We start from the raw sequence: 24,880 nt of genomic DNA, 5'->3' as shown, positions 1-24,880 counted from the left end.
CCCAGACTGATACTTAGTGGTCATTCACCAAAGAAATTAGGTGGGTCATAACTGTTACGCATCCCTATGTAATGGTAATGAGAGTGAGGGTGAAAGAATGAATTTAATTGGAGTCGCATCGTGTTTACCTTGGAATTATAAATGACCCTTCGGATTTCTCTGGACTTTAATGGTATGTTGACCAGTACTAATTTATAATAGCCGATTGCCACATGTCCTACTATAGTATTTGAGAAGACAATATCACACAATGAGAGGTTAATTCATCCAAAATCAGAACAAACTAGGGTAACGAATCAGTTACATGCACCTATTGGCATGGTTTCAAATTTAAACAGAAATAGTTTGACTTTCAGTCTACCAAAATTAAAAAAAGTGAATTAAATTAAAAAATCAAAATTAAAAAATAGAGTAATACAATTGTAACGTTCACACACCGACAATTTTGAAAATTTAAATTTCTGCATTAAAAATATTGCAATCTAGTTTATAATTGCCCAAGAATGGATATCTATTTCGGCCATATATCAGCCATCATTGAAAACAAAGACAACTACCCGCGACAGATTATGTTAAATTGACAAAAGACGATAAAATGCCATAAGTTACTGTTGGTGAAATGGTAGCCAGTCGGTGACAGGTACATTACTCTATGCGATTTTTATTTTTTATTTAATCAGATGGTCTATACTTTACTGACAAATCTACTGGATTATCTGGTGAAGCCTAAGAAACCTTAAACTAATGAAAGTATGCAGGGGAGGTTTTTGGGGTCATGCCCACCCTACCCCCCTAGTCACGGAAATTATCCTTTTTTTTTCATAGTGCATTCTTACTTCTGGCAATTTTAAAATCCAGTACCCACTCTAAAGCCCTATTTCCTTGCATACTGTTTTACTTTGTGATTTGTTCCATTTCAAAATCAACACACGCCATCATATTCCGCACGGTCTAGTTACTTCAAGCTTAAATTGTTAAACATTCTTTTGTAGATAATGCGTTTTGATTTTGGAGAGACAGGGATGGTCGAGAATATGTTCAAAGAAAAGGTTAAACTAATTACTCGTTTGTGTCCCCCCCCCCCAAATAATTTCATTGGGACGCTAGCATCCAGCCTACCACCATTTTCAGAAATAAATAAAAAAAATAGTTTTCCATGAAAAGCATACATGGCTTACTTTTTGCTAATTTATTATAAATAGGTACGAGGCTTTTCCGTCGTATTAATTATTGTGATACCTGAACCGTTTTTTTTTTTCAGTATACGAGGACTTTTACAAAAATACAACCGAACTCAAATTTAGAGGATGAATTTAAAATTAAACGAGCTGATATGATTTTTATCAAAAGAAATTACGATATGAATGAAGGGAAGACACCTAAGAAAAAAAAATTAACAGTGACCACTAAGTCTAACTTCAAACTTATAGAAATTACCACAAATAAGCACGGAGTTGCCGCCCCTTAAAGCATGCAAAAGGCTAAACCGTCATTTGCGCTTTAATGAAAACTCAGTCTGTATTGAAATATTTCAGAATATTTCAACTCAGTTGTATTGAAATATTTCTTTTGTCGTTTTTTTTTTTTTTTTTAGAAACTGGAAGAGGGGGAAGGAACAAACTAAGGTCCTGTAGACAGCAAAACTTAATTAATCGTCAAAAACGTGTGTGTTTTAAGTGTGTTGCTAACTGTGTTACCATGCTCATATTAAAGTAATATATTCCCGCACATTTGAGAACCTATAATGTCTCAGTTAATTCCAATGCTTATCAATATTTCTAGCTGTAATGAACTAATTGCAGGGGAATTTGAGAAACCCCCTATTTAATTCTAAGTCCCCTATTTAAATCTTGGCTTTATGATAAATACTGGTTTATTCTTTAATTGCTTTATAATAGTTACTCTTTTTTCAGAAATTACTATCCCTATGCTTTCGTAAGACTCTTTTTTTTGTTCATAATATTAACGAATATTAAAAACAAAACTGCTTCTTCACATAGAAGATGATAAAACACACCTATCATTTGAAAAGTTGCTTCTCTGGGGTAAGATCCTACATTTGGGTGACTCCGCTGCCTGACTCGCTGTAATTGTTCTTTACTAGAAATTAAATAACTTAATTAATCGTCAAAAACCATTTTTATCGAGAAGTATGCAACTAAGCATGTTAATTATTTCATGTTAAATATGTTAAGCGTCTAAGTTTTTATTCAGTTAAGTGTGTTGCTGCCCCTTCACAAACTCATAAAAGGACTGAAGTTTCATTGACGCTTAAACTAAAACTAGATAAAAAGCTTAAATTGAAATTTCATTTTACCAATTGCCTTTCTAAAATTTGAATACAATAGATTCAAAAGGCAGAAACCTTTGCTGAAAGCCATTGCATATCAAACAACTAAATCGATTTATACAAGCACGCTGGCGTCAACTACAAATTCTTTGAAGTTCAAAATCTGGGGGCAACTATCCCCCCTCCAAAATTTGCAGCCCTAAAGCAGAGCTGCGTCTTTTATTAAAAGTTTTCCCTTACAAAGGTTGGCTGAAACAACCTTATATTATTTGGTCGCAGTATTAACGCGACCAAACACGCTCATTAGCTCTGAATAATAATTTGGCAAACAGTAATTAAAAAGTCAATACTTACTCCTTTTTTCCTCCTTCATACATGTTCAGACTAAGAACTCGGTCCAAGTCAACTCTGAAACAAAAAACGAGTGAACAATTATACAACCATGCTCATATTAAAGCAATATATTCACGCACATTTGAGAACCTATAATGTCTCAGTCAAACAGTTCGTGGTAACGAACTGTAGTAAGGAGCGACCCGGCTCAATAGAAACCAAAACTCTAAAAAATGGAATTTTGATACCAATAGCTACATCAAAAGAATCGCATTTTAATGCTGATTTTAAATATATAAGTTTCATCAAGTTTGGTCTTACACACCAAAAGTTACGAGCCTGAGAAAATTTATGTTATTTTAGAAAATAGGGGAAAACACCCCCTAAAAGTCATAGAATCTTAACGATTAAATTACACCATCAGATTCAGCGTATCAGAGAACCCTACTGTAGAAGTTTCAAGCTCCTATTTACAAAAATGTGGAATTTTGTATTTTTTGCCAGAAGGCAAATCACGGATGCGTGTTTATTTGTTTTTGTTTTTTTTCTTTTTCCCAGGGGTGATCGTATCGACCCAGTTGACCTAGAATGTTGCGAGAGGGCTCAATCTAACGGAAATGAAAAGTTCTAGTGCCCTTTTTAAGTGACCAAAAAAATTGGAGGGCACCTAGGCCCCCTCCCACGCTAATTATTTTCCCAAAGTCAACGGATCAAAATTCTGAGATAGCCATTTTATTCAGCGTAGTCGAAAAACCTTATAACTATGTCTTTGGGGACGACTTACTCCTCCACAGTCCCCGTGGGAGGGGCTACAAGTTACAAACTTTGACCAGTGCTTACATATAGTAATGGTTATTGGGAAGTGTACATGTGTTTTCAGGAGGATTTTTTGGTTGGGGGAGGGGTTGAAAAGAGGGGAATATACTGGGGGAACTTTCCGTCGAGGAATTTGTCATGGGGGAAGAAAATTTCCATGAAGGGAGCGCAGGATTTACTAGCATTATTTAAAAAAAAAACAATGAAAAAATAAATATGAAAAAGTTTTTTTCAGCTGGAAGTAAGGATCACCCATCACCCATATGAGGGGCTCACCTCCCCCTAATACCTCGCTCTTTACGCTAAAGTATTTTTAGTAATGCCAACTATTTATTCTACGGCTTTTGTGATTCAGGGGTCATTCTTAATGAATTGGGCCAAAATTTAAGATTTAGTGTAAAGAGAGAGGTACTGACGAGGGGGCGAACCCTCTCATATGTGTAATAAAAACATGAGAATAAAAAATTCTTTACGTAAGCTAGTTTATAAGTTACGTATATCTTTTACTAATAAAAAGATTCGTAAAAAATTAAAAGTTCTAGTTGCCTTTTTTATTAACCAAAAAATTGGAGGGCAACTAGGCTTCCTCCCCAGCTCTTTTTTCTCAAATCGTTCGATCAAAATTATGAGAAAGCTATTTAGCAAAAAAAAAAAAAAAAATGCAAATTTCGTTTCAATTATTTCTCTGCGGAGAGCCAAAATCAAAACATGCATTGATTCAAAAACGTTCAGAAATTAAATAAAAAAACAAGTTTTTTCAACTGTAAGTAAGGAGCGACATTAAAACTTAAAACGAACAGAAATTACTTCGTATATAAAAGGGGCTGCTTCCTCATCAACGCCCCGCTCTTTACGCTAAAGTTTTTTACTGTTTTAAAAAGAAGAGTTGAGAGAAAGAGTCAAACTTTAGCGTAAAGAGCGGGGCGTTGATGAGGAAGCAGCCCCTTTTATATACGAAGTAATTTCTGTTCGTTTTAAGTTTTAATGCCGCTCCTTACTTTCAGTTGAAAAAACTTGTTTTTTTTATTTAATTAATTCCAATGCTTGCCAATATTTCTAGCTGTAATGAACTAATTTCAGGGGAATTTGAGAAACCCCCTATTTAATTCTAAGTCCCCTATTTAAATCTTGGCTTTATGATAAATACTGGTTTATTCTTTAATTGCTTTATAATAGTTACTCTTTTTTCAGAAATTACTATCCCTATGCTTTCGTAATACTTTTTTTGCTTCATAATATTAACGAATATTAAAAACTAAACTGCTTCTTCACACAGAAGATGATAAAACACACCTATCATTTGAAAAGTTGCTTCTCTGGGGTAAGATCCTATATTTGGGTGACTCCGCTGCCTGACTCGCTGTAATTGTTCTTTACTAGAAATTAAATAAAAAACAGGTGTTCTCAACTGAAAGTAAGGAGCGACATTAAAACTTAAAACGAACCGAAATTCCTCCGTATATGAAAGGGGCTGTTCTCTCCTCAACGCCCCACTCTTTACGCTAAAGTTTGACCCTTTCTCACTACTGTACTTTCTAAAACAATAAAAAAAACTTTAGCGTAAAATGCGGGGCGTTGAGGAGGGAACAGCCCCTTTCGAGTAATTTCTGTTCGTTTTAAGTTTTAATGTCGCATCTGACTTTCAGTTGAGAAAACTTGTTTTTTTATTTAATTTATGGACATTTTTGAATTAAAGCATGTTTTGATTTTGGCTCTCCGCACATGAATAATTAAAACGAAATTTGCATATTAATTTTGTTTTGGCTAAATGGCTTTTTCATACTTTTCATAGGATAATTTTGAGAAAAAAGAGGTGGGGGAGGAGGCTTAATTGCCCTCCAATTTTTGGTTACTTAAAAAGGCAACTAGAACTTTTAACTTTTTACGAACGTTTCTGTTAGTAATAAATATACGCAACTGTCGAATTAACATACGTAACGAGCTTCTATATTCGTATATTTATGGCACTTGGTATTAACCAAGTGACATATAGCAGTCGCCAATTCTGTCGGTCTGTCTATCGGTCTGTCTGTCGGTCCCGGTTTTACTACTTTAGGCACTTCCAGGTGAGCTAGGACGATGAAATTTGGCAAGCGTATCAGGGACCGGACCAGATTAAATTAGAAATAGTCGTTTTCCCGATTTGACCATCTGGGGGGGAGTGGGGGCCCGGTTAATTCGCAAACAATAGAAAAAATGAAGTATTTTTAACTTATCAGCGGGTGATCGGATCTCAATGAAATTTGATGTTTAGAAGGATATCGTGTCTTAGAGCTCTTATTTTAAATCCCGGCCGGATCTGGTGATGGGGGCGGGGAGTTGAGAGGGGGAAACCTAAAACTTGGAAAACACTTAGAGTGGAGGGATCGGGATGAAACATGGTGGGAAAAATAAACACAAGTCCTAGATAGATGATTGACATAAACGGAACGGATCCGCTCTCTTTTGGGTAGTTGGGGGGGAGGGGGTATTTCTAAAAAAATGAGGTATTTTTAACTTACGAACGGGTGATCAGATCTCAATGAAATTTGATATTTAGAAGCATATCGTGGCTCAGAGCTCCAATTTTAAACCCGACCGGATCTGGTGACATTGGGGGGGGGGGGGGAGTTGGGAGGGAGAAAACTAAAAATTGGAAAACACTTAGAGTGGAGGGATCGGGATGAAACTTGGTGGAAAAAAAAAACACGAGTCCTAGATACATGATTGACATAACCAGAACGGATCCGCTCTCTTTGGGGTAGTTGGGGGGGGGGTTAATTCTAAAAATTAGAAAAAATGAGGTATTTTTAACTTACGAACGGGTGATTGGATCTCCATGAAATTTGATTTTTAGAAGGATATCGTGTCTCAAAGCTCTTATTTTAAATCCTGACCGGATCTGGTGACATTGGGGGAAGTTTGGGGTGGGGAAACCTAAAATGATGGGAAACGCTTAGATTGGAGGGATTGGGATGAAACTTGGTTGTAAAAATAAGCAGAAGTCTTGCATACGTGATTTACATAATTGGAACGGATCCGCTCAATTGCGGGGGGGGGGGGGTAATTCTGAAAAATAAGAAAAATGACGTATTTTTAACTTACGAAGGAGTGATCGGATCTTCATGAAACTTCATATTTAGAAGGACCTCGTAACTCCGATATCTTATTTTAAATCTCAACCGGATCAAGCGTAATTGGGGGGGGGGCAGTTGGGGGGACCGTAAATCTTAGAAAATACTTAAAGCGGTGAGATCAGGATGAAACTGGATGGGAAGAATAGAAACCTGTCTAAAATACGTGACTGACATAACTGGACCGGATCTGCTCTCTTTGGTGGAATTGGGTAATTTTGAAAATTGAGGTATTTGTAACTTACGAAAGGGTGACCAGATCTTAATGAAATTTGATATTTAGAAGGATCTTGTGCTTTAAAGTTCTAATTTCAAATTCCGACCAGATCCTGTGACATTCGGGGAGTTGGAGGGGAGAACCGGAATTCTTGGAAAACATGAAAATTGGAGTATTTATATCTTACGAATAGATGATCGGATCGTAATGAAATTTGATTTTTAGAAGGAATTCATGTCTCAGAGCTCTTATTTCAAATCCCAACCAGATCTTTTGACATTGTGGGGATTTGGAGGGGGAAATCTTGGAAAAACACTTGGAGTGTAGGAATCGGGATGAAGCTTGGTGGATAGAATAAACAAATGTCCTTGATACCTGATTGACAGAATCGTACTGGTTTCGCTCTCTTTGGGGGAGTTGGGGGGAGGGGTTCAGTGATTTGGCGAGTTCGGTGCTTCTGGACGTGCTAGGGCGAAGAAAATTGGTAGGCGTGTCAGGGAGCTGCACAATTTGACTTGATAAAGTCGTTTTCCCAGATTCGACCATCTGGGGGGCAAAAGGGAGAGGAAAAATTAGAAAAAAATAGGTATTTACAACTTACGAGTGGGTGATCGGATCTTAATGAATTTTGATATTCAGAAGGACTTTGTGACTCACAGCTCTTATTTTAAATCTTGACCGGCATTAAGCCTCTTATTTTCCTTTTTAAATCAATCTATTGATTCATAGAATTTTGTTAGAGCTCATACCATATGATCTCTTGGCTCTTAACTCTTCTCGCCTCGTTACAAGTGCCATATGAGCTCTTAGCTCTTGTTTTATTACGTATATGAGAGGGTTCGCCCCCTCGTCAATACCTAACTCTTTACACTAAAGCTTAAATTGTATCCCAATTCTTTAAGAATGACCCTGAATCACAGGGCGTAGAATAGATAGTTGAAATTACAAAATGCTTTAGCGTAAAAATCGAGGTATATAAGAGGAGATGAACCTCCTAATGTGTTTAATAATTTCTCTTCGTTTTAAGTTTTAATGCTGTTCCTTATATCCAGCTGAAAAAACGTTTTTTTTAAAGAATGCTAGAAAATCCTATGCCCCTACATGGAAATTCTCTTCTCTCATGATCAATTCCCCATGGAAAGAACATTCCGCTTAACCCCCTCCCCTTAAACTCCCTCCCTTCGTAACCCCCTCCCCCCAACCAGAAAAATTCCCCTGAAAACGTCTGTACACTTCACAATAATCATTACTATACGTAAACAACGGTCAAAGTTTGTGAACTTGTAGCCCCTCCCCCCGGGACTGTGGGAGAGTAAGTCACCCCCAAAGACCTAGTTATTAGGCTTTTTACTATGCTGAACACAATGGCCATCTCAAAATTTTGATCTGGTGACTTTGGGAAAAAATGAGCGGGGTAGAGGGCCTAAGTACCCTCCGATTTTTTGATCACTTAAAAAGGACACTAGAACTATTAATTTCCGTTAGAATAAGCCCTGTTGTGACATCCTAGGAGCAGTTAATCGATACGATTACCCCTGAAAAAAAAAAAATAAACACATAGGCTACCCGTGATCGGTCATCTGGCAAACAATACAAAATTCAACATATTTTTAGATAGGAGCTTGAAACTTCTACAGTAGGGTTTTCTGACATGCTGAATGTCATGATATAATTTTCTTTAAGATACTATGTAGTTTAGGGGTTTTTCCCCCCATTTTCCAAAATAAGGCAAATTTTCTCCGGCTCGTAACTTCTGATACATAAGACTAAATTTGATTAAACTTAAAAAAAGAATAAGAATTAAAAGTAGAATAAAAATCTGATTCTTTTGATGTATCTATTGGTATCAAAATTTCGTTTTTTAGAATTTTGGTTACCACTGAGCCGGGTCGCTCCTTACTACAGTTCGTTACCACGAATATAATATAAATTAAAAATGGCCAACCGTATGTGATAAAAAAAATAAAAGTGTATGCTGTGTCGCGACTGGTGACTTCAATTGTGATCTAACCGACCCACATAATTTTTCTGGTGATCATGATGGCCCAAGTATTATTTTCGGTCTGTTCAATAATGATTATGCAGTTGCACCGAAGAATGAGAGCTTTACTTACGTCCATAATTCGGGTAGTACATCTAATTTAGACCATGCTTGTCATGCGTCATCCGTAACTATCGCGGAAGTTATTGTTAGTGACTCTAATTTTACGTCAGATAACTTAACTTTCCTTTGTCTTTCAGTGCTCTGATCGATGATCGTGGCCCTTCTTTTAACCGGCTTCCGAAAAAGAAATCTGTATTTTATGCTAATGATAGGGACAGGACGTCTCTAGATCTTTTCCAGAATGTGTGCAATAATGTCGTAAAATTTGTATATCGTTTCATTTGCTGATGCAGAATTCAAGAAAAAATTTGTGACTCTCGAGTTAGGTTTAACATTTATTTTAGTGAACTTACTCATGCCCTAGCTCTTGCAGAAAAATCGGCAGTACCTATTTGGCGAATAAAACTTGGAACTGAATAGCCCGGCGGGACAACTAATTATAGTTCGCGAAATGCTTACTTTTCTGCTAAGTTTTGGCTTTCAGTTTGGATTGAAGCGGATAAATTGCACGATGGGAGGCTGCAAAAACTTTATATTTATACTAAACGCAGTTTGGAAAGCAGCTTTCTTTGAATCGGAGTTCAATTATTTCGTCTTGTTCGGAAGAAGTTCGGTCTCGGCCAAAATAAGTTGTGGTCCAGTCTTGTAAAAGATATGCCAAGTCAAATACCGTCTCGTATACCACTTTCCTCATGGGTTGAGCATTATAAAAAAAAAAATTCTGCTCCAGATCCACGTCTGCAAAATAGTTACAAAATGAACCTCCGACATTTTTAAGAATGTTTCTAGTCCAGGACTGACTATTACAAAGAGCCTGATAATGTCTGCAATTGGTAAACTGAAGAAAAAAAAAATCTAGAGGATTTGATAAGATTCCTGCACAGCATTTGTCGTTGTGTGGTGAACTGTTTAAGGAATACTTATTCCTCCTTTACCGAATGATATTTAATCTGGGATTTATCCCTGATTCTTTTCAATTGTATGCTTGACTCCTACCCCTAAGAGGAATAAACCTCCTTTTGAATATTTGTCTTTTTGCCAAATAATAGTTAAAACTTTATTTTGTAAAATTCTTGAGAAACTGATAATTGATGAGTTGAAAACTAAATGTCCACCAGTTCTCAACTCATTAAAGTCCACCAGTTTGGTTTTCAATCTCACCTTGGGTATGGTCATGCCCTTTCTGCTTTGGTATCTGCTTTAGTGGATATATAAAAACACGGTGAAAGTATTGCTTTAGCTGCCCATGATATAAGACACGCAGTTGATTCACTTCTCCACGAGGGGATTATACTTGATTTGGGTTTGGCCGGTGTCTGAAAAATCTGAAAGTGGAACTAAGGCTTCCTCTACCAGCTAAGGAGTGCAATAGTCTCTTATATGATTCTGCTGTTTCTCCGCGTCGACAAATCCTTCTCCCAGTAAAAAAGGGGGTAAGACAAGGTGCTATTTCGTCACCGACAGTATTTAATAACAGCTTTTTGGACCTTTCTACTGACTTTATATAACTGGTTGCGTTCAAACCTGTAAGCTTAATCACATAGCGAGTGGAATTTATCTAACAAAAAACAAATTAATTTTAAAATTTTAATGCAGTTTTGTAGTTTAGATTAAAATATCAAAATTATTGCGCGGGCGCCACAAATATTTTTGCAGTTTCCGTAATAACTTTAGCGATTCAAAGCTGAACCTTAAAAATTTTTCAACTTTTTTTCATGTCTCAAAAAGACATTGCTTATACTTATAAAAAAAGAAATTCGGTAATGATGTGTTTATAATAACGATTTCTGCTAAGCTTCAAACTTTTGGTTTTCCTTTTTTAAGGTTTTTCAATTGTTGTGATCCCTTGTTAAATATATGCAAATATTATTGCAATTACCGGTTTTTGGCTCTTTACGCAATTGTATGTCTTTTCATACAAAGGCTGTTCAAAGATATTTAATTATTACCGCAAGTCCGATTTCTAACAACGATTTCTAATAAGCTTCAAACGTTTTGTTCTCTTTTTAAGGTTTTTTGAATTGTTTTTTGATTACCTTGTCAAAATATATGCAAATATTTTTGCAATTACCAGCTTTTTTGTCTTTAAGCAATTTAATATAAGCTTCTCCAAACTTGAAAACCTCCAATTTTTCCACGTAATTGCGACAAGTGTCATGACGTTATTGTAATTTTTACTACATGAAATCATTTGCAAGAACCAAAATAAGAGCTCTTGACGAATTTTCTCAAACTTATGACCTATCTAGATCGTTTTTTTTAAGCCAGAATATAGCAGGATGCCGATTTTACCGAAAAAATATAGAGACGTTTTGGAGAAAAAAAAATAAATACATACATATACAATTATTGCTCACTTATAAAGATAGTAACCTGCCGGGCCCCGGCACTCGGCACGCAACAAGCATCTATATATTGATTCTCGTTGTCGCTTCTCTTCTAACCACAGACAATTTGAGACAATTTGCTGTCTTTTCATATATCGGTCTTTTCAAAGATATTTGATTACTAAACCAAGTCCGATGGTTATCTTTTTAAGGTTTTTGAATTGTTATAATCCCTTCTTAAAATATATACAAATTATATACAATTACATACAAATTATTTTTACAATTACCAGCCGCCGGGCCCCGGCACTTGGCACGCGGCAGACTTTTATTTATAGATTCTCATGGTCGCTTGTCTTCTAACCGAAGACAATTTGCTCCATTTTTTTACAGCAGTCTTTTCAAAGATATATGATTATTATAGTAAGTCCGATTTCTAACAACGATATCAACTAAACTTCATACTTTTGGTTTTCTTTTTTAAGGTTTTTGAACTGTTATAATCCCTTGTTAAAATATATACATATATTTTTACAACCAACAGTTTTTACTCTTTACGCAATTTATTGTATTATCACAATCTGTCTTTTCAGAGACGGAGGTCATCAAACCACATGGCTGTTTCTTGGTTGTATCTACCTCAGGGACATTAAATTGCGTACAGTCTTTTCATACTGTATCTGTTCAGAGATATTTTATTAGTGAAGCTAGTCCGATCTCTAAAAACAATATGTACTAAGCTTCAAACTTTTGGTTTTCTCTTTTCACGTTTTTGAACTCTTATAGTCCTTTGTCAAAATATAGAATTATCATTTGTAATAATTGCAAATTTTCATTTTGTGGGCCTTCCTACTGACATTATATAACTGGTTTCGTTCAAACCTGTAAGCTTAGCGAGTGGATTTTATCTAAAAAAAAAAAACAGTTTTAAAATTTTCAGGCATTATTCTATTTTGAATTAAAACATTAAAATTACTGCTCAGGCATCGAAAATATTTTTGCAGTTTACATAATAGCTTTAGTGATTCTGAACTGAACTTTAACATTTTTTTAACTTCTTTTCATGTCTCAAAAAGACACTACACACACTTATAGGAAAAGAAATCCGGTACTGATGTTTTCTAATAACGATTTCTGCTAAGCTTGAAACTTTTCGTTTTCGTTTTTAAAGTTTTTGAATTGTTGTAATTTCTTGCTAAAATATATGCAAATATTTTTTCAATTACCAGTTTTTTGCTCTTTACGCAATTTAATGTCTCTTGATACTCAGACTAATCAAAGATATTAGATTATTACCGACAGTCCAATTTGTAACAACGATTTCTACTAAGCTTCAAACTTGTTTTCTTTTTTTTTAGGTTTTTGAATTGTTGTGTATCTTGTCAAAAAATATGCAAATATTTTTGCAGTTACTAATTTTTTGTTCTTTAATCAAATTTCATATAAAGTTATAACGATGTCTTTCTAATAACTATTAATGTCACGTCATGACGTCATTGCGATTTTTACTATATGACGTCATTTGCAAAAAACATAATTACAGCTCTTAACGAGTTTTCTGATACTTCTGATTTTTATAGCGGCACCAGGCCCTTTCAAACACGGGGCCCGATTGGGCCCCATCGTTGCGATTGCCCCTTTTCCACCCCTTAGTCCCAAGTCAGACTCCGTCTTATACAAATTTCTTCGTAGACTGAGCATCATAAAAATAAGTTTCTGCTTCAAATACGCGTCTTCAAAATAGTTATGAAGTGAAACTTCAAGATTTTTCTGAGCATTCATATAGTCAAGGACTGATTATTATTACAAAGAGTCTGATTATTTCTATAATTGGGAAACTAAAGAAAAAAAAATCTAGAGGATATGATGGAATTTCTGCACCGCATTGGTCGTTGTGTGTTGAATTGTTTATGGATCCCTTAGTCCTCCTTTACCAAATGCTATTCAATATAAGATTAGTCCCTTATTCTTTTTCAATTGGATGTTTTACTCCTATCCCTAAAAATAAACCTCCTTCTGAGTGTTCGTCTTTCCGCCCAGTAACGGTTGTAAATGTATTTTGTAAAACTTTTCAGAATTTGATAATTGAAGATTTGCGAACTAAGTGTATAGCTCAGGCCCGTCAGTTCGGCTTTCAGTCTCACTTTGGGTGCGGCCATGCAATTTCTGCCTTGGCATCTGCTTTGGTTGATGCTTAAGAATGCAATGAAAGTACTGCTTTAGCTGATCATGATGTGAGGCACGCATTAGATTCTCTTCATGAGGAGATTATACTGGATATTGGTTTGATTGACGTTGTTTCCTGCATCCTAGCCTCGCTGGCTGCATTGTATGAAAATATGAAAGTGGAACTTTAGGCTCCCTCTACTAGCTAAGGAGTGTACTAGCCTCATGTATTATTTTACAAATACCCTTCTCTCGGTAGAGAAGGGGGTAAGACAAGGTGCTATTTCGTCATTGACAGCATTTAAAAAAAACTGTTTACTACAATCAAATTCACATTAACTTATATTCTGCTTGGTATTGATTTGTCGTTGATTGGATTTGCGGATGACATACTGAACCTGATTCGGTGTCCGCGTGGGCTAGAAGTTAGTTCTGTCAAACTACAACAAGAGAATGCCATTTTGGAATCCGGTTTAATGCTGAAAGGTCTAAAAGGTACTGCTATTTAATTCGAAGTCCGATGCTGGTCGGAGCGTCACACTTTGTGATTCTACTGTTGAGCTCGCAAATGGCATTGTATATCTGGGCCTTCCAATTGGAAGGTCAATACTAGAGACGTGGTGGTTACTGCTTTCTCATTTTCAGAAGCGGTCCTTTTTTATGCATAGCTGTATAGTGGCATGTATATGGTTTTGCCTCATTATCTGTACCTTAGCTCATTTGGCACATTTTACGGCTACAAATAAACTGAAATTGCGGTTAGTGTACAACAATTATGCAAAGTTTTTAGCTACGTATACCACCATGAACAAACAATAGGTATGTTACGTGCCAGTACGGTGAAACCAACCCCGAATTCGTCAGTCTAGTCCTACCCGTGGGCCGAGGTTTTACAGCATTAGTCGAAATTTGCTTCTGGTTGTCGTGTTTTGTTTTGTTTGTATCAGAAGAATTAGTGTCTAGTTTTCTTCTTTTTTGTGCTCCATCTGTTTTTTCATTGAGGGGTATTAAATGCATTAATTCATTCATATGAAAACATTAATTATGCCCAAACTGGCATAGCTTGGGTTATACCCAAACTGGCATAGCTTGGGGAGAGGAGGATCTACGATGCTAAAGGCAAACAGGTACATTTTGCATCAGAGTAGCTACGAGACTTGTAGTAAATATGTTAAAAACGAATACCCAACTAAGATCAGTCCTAAAATAAGTCACTTTCACTTATTTAAAAGTAAAAGATATGTGAAAGCTGTTTCTTAAAATTTCTTGGCATCTTAGAATTTATTCACCGCAAAACAAATTCATATAACATGATTGGTACAAAACCATCCGTGGAGCAAAATTACCTCACCTTATTTGTAAAAAGTGACAGTTTTTAGACTCTTGACCATCAGAGGCCTAAATCTTGGTTGTTTTCTAAAACAATCCATACAGCCAAAATTTTAAGTTATTTCGCTTTTTGTCTGTAAAAAAGGGTGATTTATCGACTGTTGGATCAATTCGATAGCTGAGAGAAAAAGATATACCATAATAAAACATCACAATTTTATTCCAGCCCTCCTCCCAAAAGCACCAGTTCTGACCTCTCTTGCGCCCAGGAAAAATCTTGATTATTGCCCCCCTCCCAAAAAATTTTCAGGCCATATTTCAAAAAAATATCCATTTATTTAAAAAATTTGAATGAAAAATATCACATAAAACATTAAAATTAACAAAATTCGGTCTGCTTACTTTTATTTTCAATGGTGATGAAGATACGGGAAAAATAAAAATTTCGAAGTGAATTTGCTTATACTTACTGCCAACTGTGCCCTCTACTTTATTTTAATAAAAATAAATTTCAAAATTACAAAATGATTATAACCGTCAGATTTTTATTTGAATTTTTTACACCCCAAAAATTCTGTGCCCGAGACGAGTGCCCCCTCTATACCCCCTAAAAACACCTCAGCCTCCCTAATACTTCGATATAGCCAAAACCTATATTCAAAGTTTCATTGATTTTCTTGTTTCTTTCTTGAAATTGACATCATCTGACATTTTTAGCCAACCATTAATGACAAATAAGCAAGAAATACAATGTTGAAAGGCAACCTGAATGGCATGATTATCTTACAAGGGCACGTAAGAAACATTTTTTCGGAGGGAGAATATCTTGAAATAAAATATATTTTATAATTTACATAATTAGTGCCCAGAAATTCGGAAAACAAAAAAAATGTCGTGGGAGGTAAAGGAACTAGTGCCAAGCCTCTCACCCCCTCCCTCCCTGTATACGATTCTGTCTAACAGGTGGCAAGTTAATCCAACATTCGGTAAGTTCATCGAAGAGAAACCTCAAATTAGACATCTAAAAACCTTATGTAAAACATCCTTTTTCTTAACCTCTCCCCCATACTTTTTAACCTAATAACTTTACCATCATTTCAACAGAATTAAATTATAAAAGTTTCTCTACTCCTGTCCCAAAACAGGGGGATCCAGGTTTTTTCAAACCAGCCTTCTGTTTTTTCTATCTCTTTTTCTAATATTAACTTTTGCTAAGAAACACTTAATATTCCGGACTGACACTTTCATCAAGATATGGCCTTTGCCCGGTGTCGCCTTTAGTTTCAAGGCAATAACATTTTCGAATATACCAATAAACAACTTATTAGGGATACATAACACAGGCGTAGTTCGATGGAAAACTTATAGAGAATGACTTTCTTAATGAGCATATTATGAGGTAGGAATTCGAAAGCTGTAGTCAGGGATACAACTGAATATAACATCGAAAGTGTTTCTATAACTTTTAATGAGTAATAAATAGATCTACGAGTGCGGAAAAATTAAACACTTAATTAAACAGATTAATTAAACACAATTAAAATAATTAAACACAATTAAACAGAGTCCAGAGGATTTATCCTAGGGGGAGAGGGGGAGGAGGCAAAAGCACAAACAATTTACATTTACATCATGTTTCGGGATGGGGTGGGATGTCTTTTTTCGGAACAAGGGGGGAATGTCTTTTTCGAAATCTAGGGAGCAGGGGTTGCCCTCTCCTTAGTACCTCGCTGTTTACGCTAGAATTTGACTCTGTGTCACAGCTCTGTTTTTTTAAAGAAATAAAAACTTTCGCGTAAAAAATGGGGTACTGAGGAGGGGGCAAACCCTTTCACATAAGGATTAATTTCTGTCCGTTTTAAGTTCTATTGTTGCTCCCCACTTTTAGTTGAAAAAACTTGTTTTTTTCATTTTATTTCCAATCTTTTTACAAATAATGCCAGAAAATCCATGATACACCACAAGATAGCGAAACTGCCATGATATTTTCATTTAGTTTTTACTACGAGGGGGACAGGCCCTCTCGTATTCACTTTAAATTTTATGAAAGTTCTTAAGCCAAACTGGCCAAACATGACAACAAACAACAAAGAAAGATAAAACTCCACAAAAAAAAAAAAATCTCAAACAAGACTGCGGCCAGTAGAGAGAAAAGACTAAAATAACGAAGATATTTCGCCTCTATCTCAATTACGCGTCCTCAGCACAAAATAAAAAGAAAAAATATTAAACTAAAAACAAATACAACCACCACCAGTAATAACAAATACAATTGTCGCTACTGATCCACGTAGGGAAAAGAAGCTATTAGAGTTTTTTGTGGAGTTTTATCTCTCTTTGTTATTTCTTTAAGTTTTAACGTTGCTTCTTACTTCCAGTTGATTTTTTCTTAATTTGTGACGATTTTTCAGATAATGCCAGGAAACCCCCTTCCCCTGGTGTGAAGTTTCTCTAGAAATTTTCCTCAGCCACTTTCCTTTCTATGGTAAACTCTTCCCGTAGAAAATCATCTCCCCTGCAAAATCCCATCCTAAAAAAAATACCACCTCCAGATCACTCAAGTTCTGGCGGTCAATCATGATTTCTTGGCATAGTAGGAAAAACAACATTGGTTAAGAATTGACATATTCAGCCTTAACAAAGACAGGTTCTTCGCATAATCATATAGAAGGCAAAACAGCCATGATTGAAAAAAAGAACGCCCGATACCAATACACGCAACACAGATTCGCCCCATTCTGCTTACATCACTTTCCCCAGGGACTAAGTAGAGTCATACCATCAACAAAAGCATAGTTATTGAAATTTTGAACTATGCTGAAAAAAATGGCTATCTCTACATTTTGATCAGACGACTTTGAAGGAAGGGGGGCTTAGGAGGAAGAGGCACTAGCTGCCTTCTAGTCTTTTGGGTACTTTTAAAGGAAACTAGAACTTTAAATTTCAGTTCAAATGAGCTCTCTTCTAATCTTCTAGGGCCATTGGTTCAATACGATCACCCCTGGGAAAAAACAAACAAACAAAAAAACTAACACGCATCCGTGATCCTTCTTCTGGCAAAAAAAAAAAAATCCCATTTTATAGATGGTGGCTTGAAACCTTACAGTAGAGCTCTCTGATACACTGAATCTGATGGTTTGATTTTTATTAAGATTCCTTGAGATTTAAGGATTGCTTCCCCCTTTTTTTGAAAATCAGGCAAATTTTCTCAGACTCAGGCTTTTGATGGGTAACACTAAACTTAATGAATCTTATTATATTTGGAATCAGCATAATAAGCCAATGCTTTTGATGTATCTACTGATATAAAACTTCCGTTTTTACAATTTCGGTTACTATTGAGCAGCATTGCTCCTTACTACAGTTCGTTACCACAAACTGTTAATTTTTTCTAAATTTCACAGAAACGTAAAAATACAAAATAATATATTATTTTACTTGGCAATAAAATAATTCCTAAGCTCAAGATCCTTAAAATATGAGAAAAAAGTTTTTGGAGTGAAAAATTTATCTGTATGTAATACACCAGAAGGGCTTTTTGGTAACTAAAAAATGTGTGTTCAAGGATAGAATAAAATATGCACCCACCTTGATCTTTCCGTCTTGATAATTTCTGCTTGACAATTGATTAGCCTGAAAAAGTAAAAGTTACTAAGACTCTAAGATACAGATTCTTAATTAAAATGAATCTACTAATTAGTTTTATATTTCAAATTTTACTGTAGAAAGTAAGTCAACTAAGAACACCAATTCCCTGGAGAAAGATTGCTTTTGCGAAACCTTACAGCTTTTTTGTGTTAGGGTGACCTTTCTGGAAAGTAAATCTTAGCTCTTTAATTTCACAGAATGGGTTAAGTTTCTCCCCCTCTCACTCAAGTCACCTGAAAAGCAAACAATACAGAAAAGCCTCGAAACAAAACGCAATGCTTTTCAGCGAATTTTATTTAACCCTTAACATTACGGTACATCTCTACGGGTTTGTCCCCTCTCCACTCCAGTATCCTGACAGGCCAAACTACAGAGAGGTCAAGTTTTTAACATTCGTAGAAAATATCATGCTTTTCGAATAACTTAGTAACCCCAATATAACGGCACATTTATGCAGGACTTCTAGATAGACTTAGACGAAATAAATCTACTAAAATACTGTTATACTTAAAATTTTATTGTAGAAAGGTAAGTCAACTAAGAACACCAAATCCTCACGAGAAAGACTACCTTCCATGAAACTGTTGTTTTTTTTGAAATCTTAGCTCCTCAATTTTACAGTTTACTCCCCCCCCTCCGACTCCAGTCTCTTAGAACAACAAAATACAAGAAGGCCCCAAATAATATTTGTTAAAAATATCATGCTTTTCGGGCAGTTACCCTTAATATACCGGTACATTTCTGGGGGTTTTGTCATTGCCCTAACATAAACAATATCCTGATGGCATCCATGAGAAGCGTCATCTTTGCCGAGATGATGGCTCCCAAAAAGTATGGATAATTTAATATTGATAATTGGCACTTATGACGATAACAAGAGCTAAGAGCTCATATGGCACTTGTGACGAGGCGAGAAGAGCTAAGAGCCAAGAGATCATATGGTATGAGCTCTAACAAAATTCTATGAATCAATAGATTGATTTAAAAAGGAAAATAAGAGGCTTAATGCCGGTCAAGATTTAAAATAAGAGCTCTGAGTCACAAAGTCCTTCTAAATATCAAAATTCATTAAGATCCGATCACCCACTCGTAAGTTATAAATACCTAATTTTTTCTAATTTTTCCTCTCCCTTTTGCCCCCCAGATGGTCGAATCTGGGAAAACGACTTTATCAAGTCAAATTGTGCAGCTCCCTGACACGCCTACCAATTTTCATCGCCCTAGCACGTCCAGAAGCACCGAACTCGCCAAATCATTGAACCCCTCCCCCAACTCCCCCAAAGAGAGCGAGGCCAGTACGATTCTGTCAATCACGTATCAAGGACATTTGTTTATTCTATCCACCAAGCTTCATCCTGATTCCTACACTCCAAGTGTTTTTCCAAGATTTCCCCCTCCAAATCACCACAATTTCAAAAGATCTGGTCGGGATTTGAAATAAGAGCTCTGAGACATGAATTCCTTCTAAAAATCAAATTTCATTACGATCCGATCGTCTATTCGTAAGATATAAATACTCCAATTTTCGTGTTTTCCAAGAATTCCGGTTCCCCCCTCCAACTCCCCCGAATGTCACAGGATCTGGTCGGAATTTGAAATTAGAACTTTAAAACACAAGATCCTTCTAAATATCAAATTTCATTAAGATCTGGTCACCCTTTCGTAAGTTACAAATACCTCAATTTTCAAAATTACCCCCCCCCCCCCAATTCCACCAAAGAGAGCAGATCCGGTCCAGTTATGTCAGTCATGTATCTTAGACAGGTTTCCATTCTTCCCATCCAGTTTCATCCTGATCTCACCGCTTTAAGTATTTTCTAAGATTTCCGGTCCCCCCAACTGCCCCCCCCCCCAATTACGCTTGATCCGGTTGAGGTTTAAAACAAGATATCGGAGTTACGAGGTCCTTATAAATATGAAGTTTCATGAAGATCCGATCACTCCTTCGTAAGTTAAAAATACGTCATTTTTCTTATTTTTCAGAATTACCCCCCCCCCCCCCCAAAATTGAGCGGATCCGTTCCAATTATGTAAATCACGTATGCAAGACTTCTGCTTATTTTTCCAACCAAGTTTCATCCCAATCCCTCCAATCTAAGCGTTTCCCATCATTTTAGGATTCCCCACCCCAAACTTCCCCCAATGTCACCAGATCCGGTGAGGATTTAAAATAAGAGCTTTGAGACACGATATCCTTCTAAAAATCAAATTTCATGGAGATCCAATCACCCGTTCGTAAGTTAAAAATACCTCATTTTTTCTAATTTTTTAGAATTAACCCCCCCCCCCCAACTACCCCAAAGAGAGCGGATCCGTTCTGGTTATGTCACTCATGTATCTAGGACTCGTGTTTTTGTTCCACCAAGATTCATCCCGATCCCTCCACTCTAAGTGTTTTCCAATTTTAAGGTTTCTCCCTCCCAGATCCCCCCCCCAATGTCACCAGTTCCGGTCGGGTTTAAAATAAGAGCTCTGAGCCACGATATTCTTCTAAATATCAAATTTCATTGACATCCGATCATCCGTTCGTAAGTTAAAAATACCTCATTTTTTTATTTTTCAGAAATACCCCCCTCCCCAACTACCCAAAAGAGAGCGGATCCGTTCCGTGATGTCAATCATCTATCTAGGACTTGTGTTTATTTTTACCACCATGTTTCATCCCGATCCCTCCACTCTAAGTGTTTTCCAAGTTTTAGGTTTCCCCCTCCCAACTCCCCGCCCCCATCATCAGACCCGGTCGGGATTTAAAATAAGAGCTCTAAGACACGATATCCTTCTAAACATCAAATTTCATTGAGATCCGATCACCCGTTCGTAAGTTGAAAATACCTCATTTTTCTAATTTTTAAGAATTACTCCCCCCCCCCAACTACCCCAAAGAGAGCAAATCAGTTCCGATTATGTCAATCATGTATCTGGGAATTGCGCTTATTTTTCTCATCAAGTTTCATCCCGATCCCTCCACTCTAAGTGGTTTTTAGATTTTAGATCCAAGATTTTAGGTTCCCCCCCCCCTCCAACTCCACCCAATGTCATCAGACCCAGTCGGGAAATAAGAGCTCTGAGACACAATATCATTCCAAACATCAAATTTCATTAAGATCCAATCACCCGCTCATAAGTTAAAAATACTTCATTTTTTCTATTTTTTCCGAATTAACCGGCCCCTACTCCCCCCCCAGATGGTCAAATCGGAAAAACGACTATTTCTAATTTAATCTGGTCCGGTCCCTGATACGCTTGCCAAATTTCATCGTCCTAGCTTACCTGGAAGTGCCTAAAGTAGCAAAACCGGGACTTTAGGTTTTCCCCCTCCAGCTCCCCCCAATGTCATCAGATCCGGTCGGGATTTAAAATATGAGCTCTGAGACAGAATATCATTCCAAACATCAAATTTCATTAAGATCCAATCACCCGCTGATAAGTTAAAAATACTTCATTTTTTCTATTTTTTGCGAATTAACCGGGCCCCCACTCCCCCCCCCCTCAGATGGTCAAATCGGGAAAACGACTATTTCTAATTTAATCTGGTCCGGTCCCTGATACGCTTGCCAAATTTCATCATCCTAGCTTACCTGGAAGTGCCTAAAGTAGCAAAACCGGGACCGACAGACAGACCGACAGACCGACAGACAGACCGACAGAATTGGCGACTGCTATATGTCACTTGGTTAATACCAAGTGCCATAAAAACACCAACGCCATCTTGTGTTCGCCAAATATTAGAATTTTTTTTTTTTTTTAGTGCAATAATAAGAAAAAATTAGCATAAGAGTCAAAATTAGCATAAAAACAACCATAAGATCTCAGTTCCCCCCCCCCCAAAAAAAAGAAACAAAATTACTAAGTAAAAAAATCAAAGATTTTTTGTTCAACATTAGCTGTAGTTTCCACTCCTACAAGTTACCTATGCCCTATCAAGAGACCTTGGTAGGTCCCTTAAGTCCATCTTTGAAGTAAGAAATAAATGGCTTCCCATTCAGTATCATTCCTTGCCAATGAAGAAGCCAGTTAAAACTGAACTTAAGTGCTTTTTTGCTTGTAGAATTACATGAATGTTTTTCTATTAAAGGTCTCGTATTTTTAAAGCAAACATAAGGCTTCATCTACGTCTTAAAAATACCTTTGAATTCAAGAGATATATGTCGTACAGGGTTTCTTTTACTTTTTTTTCTAATCAAACTATCAAAATATGAGGCATTTCTATGGCTTTTCATGTTTTTCTTTTCAGTACCTAATGGAAACATCATATAAAATACAAGTTAAAAGGGAATCAAAAATATATCACTTTAACCTCGTTTCATGATTGCTCAACAGAATAGTTTAACCTTGTTTCATGATTGCTCAACAGAATAGCAACGAGATAAAAGTATAACGTTCTTCATCTTAATTAAATTAACTTAAAACGAACATAAATTGCTCCGTATATGAAAGGGGCTGTCCCTCCTCTTTACGCTAAAGATTGCCTCTTTGTCACAACTCTACTTTTTAAAATAATAAAAAACTTATCAAAATTCGTCTTAAGCAATTCAATTTGTCAGGAGCACAGCTAAAAGGGCGTGAGGAAGGTGTCGTAAGATCGGGAGGGGGAACGCTCCAAGGTGTCGGCACTGCGTGCGGACACCTAATTTACTTAATTTTCTTGGTGTCCACATTTTTCGGCATACTGGATGATTCTGTCAAAACATTCTTCACGTTCTTTCCATGATTTTAGCAATAGCTGCAATTTACCAAAGAGGAAACCACGGCTCATAGTAACCGAAAGTTGAAAACGCGTTTTATCATAAACAAGTGTCTAGCAAGAAAAATCCGCCATGTGTCGTTCGTTCAGGAATGATAACTATTATTCCGGTTGACCTTAATAGTATTTAAATAGAAAAAAAAAGTTTTTTTTAACTGAAAGCGAGGAGCGACATCAAAACTTAAAAAGAACAGAAATTATTCCGAATACGAAAGGGGCTGTCCCCTCCTCAACGCCCTGGTCTTTACACTAAACTTTTACTACTTTTTTTACACTAAAACTCTACTTTTTAAAACAATAAAAAACTCTAGCACAAGGAGCGGACGTTGTGGATGGGACAGCCCCTTTCAAATATGGAATAATTTCTGTTCGTTTTAAGGTTCAATGTCGCAACTTACTTTTACTTAAAAGAAAACGTGTTTTTTTAACGTTTTGTATATCAATTTTACTTTTTAAATTAATAGTAATTTTACAATAACATAAGTCTGATTTTTGTTACAGTTATTCAGTACTCCCCATCTATAGAAAATTCCAGACATAGTGTTTGATCTCATTAGAAGATAAGGAAGAATGAGCTTGAATGCAATTGCAACATCACTGATGAATTATAGACCTACTATTTGTAGGCAACATGGCAAACACTAAAAACTTTAGCCTAAAGAGCGAGTTATTAAGGAGGTACAACCCTCCTCATATACATAATAATTTCTTTTCATTTTAACTTTCAAAGTTGCTCCTTACTTCCAGCTGAAAAAACTTGTTTTTTTTTAATCAGGTTCTGATCGTTTTTTTATAAATAACGCTGGGAAATCGCCTCACCCTCTATGCAAAATTCCCTTCCCTCATGAAAAGTTTCTCCATCACCAGAAAAATCCTCCTGAAAAATGTCTATATACTTCCGGATAACCAATACTATACAATGCAATGGGCAAAGTTCATAACTTGCAGCCCTACCCCCAGGGACTGTGGGGGGTTTAAGTCATCCTCAAAGACAAACTTTTCGAATATCCTGAAAAAATTACTATCTCAAAATTTTGATCGGGTGACTTTGGGGAAAAAATTAGCATGGGAGGGGTAATGCTGCTCTCCATTATTTTTCGTCACATAAAAAGAGCATTAGAACTTTTTATTTCCAATCAGATAAGCCCTCTTTCAATCTTGCACGATCTCTAGTTCAATACAATCATCCCTGAAAAAAGAAAAAAAAACAAATAAACACGCATCCTTGATCTTTCTTCTGGCAAAAAATGCGAAATTCCTTATTTTGTACATAAAAGTTTGAAAACTCTACAGTACGGTTCCCGTAATATTCACTAAGATTATTTGATGTTTTGGGAGTGTTTAAGGCCTTTTTCAAAAGTTTGTAAATTTTCTCAGACTCGTAACTTTTGATGGGTGCCATTAAATTTGGTGAGTTTTACACATTTTGAATAAGCATCAAAATTCGATTCTTTTTATGCATTTATTGTTATCTAGACTCTGTTTATTAGAATTTCGGTTACTATTGAGCCACATCTCTCCTTACTTACAGTTCATTACCATGAACTGTTTGAAAGTTTATTGCGGAAACAAGCTTATGAGAATTCTATACAAGACCTCAAAACCCCTTGAAAATGGCGGCTAATAGAAACGAATAGTGCACGAATAGAACCACCATGATCGAAAACCATAGACAAGAGAACCACGAACAGGGGGGAAAATCACTTTTTTGCATGGCGAGCACTGACGTGTCTCCTTATTTCCCAACCAAGGTAAGTAGGCTGTCACGACATCACATAGAGATGCTTATTGAC

General features: G+C 36.3%; 1 protein-coding gene across 7 annotated transcripts in view; it reads right to left on the bottom strand.

Annotated features, from left to right (window-relative positions):
* Positions 1-24,880, bottom strand: part of LOC136034964 (zinc-regulated GTPase metalloprotein activator 1-like) — a 157,375-nt gene that overhangs the window by 57,797 nt on the left and 74,698 nt on the right. For all 7 annotated transcript variants that reach the window (XM_065716518.1, XM_065716522.1, XM_065716519.1 and 4 more), the window contains 2 exons: positions 18,284-18,328; positions 2,645-2,698 (listed from right to left, as the gene is read on the bottom strand). In XM_065716518.1, the coding sequence (XP_065572590.1) occupies positions 2,645-2,698; positions 18,284-18,328 (99 nt within the window). The remainder of the gene's footprint in view (positions 1-2,644; positions 2,699-18,283; positions 18,329-24,880) is intronic.

This window comes from Artemia franciscana, chromosome 13 (genome assembly GCF_032884065.1).
Source record: "Artemia franciscana chromosome 13, ASM3288406v1, whole genome shotgun sequence".
Lineage (NCBI taxonomy): Eukaryota > Metazoa > Arthropoda > Branchiopoda > Anostraca > Artemiidae > Artemia > Artemia franciscana.
This window is presented reverse-complemented; position numbering and strand designations above follow the sequence as displayed.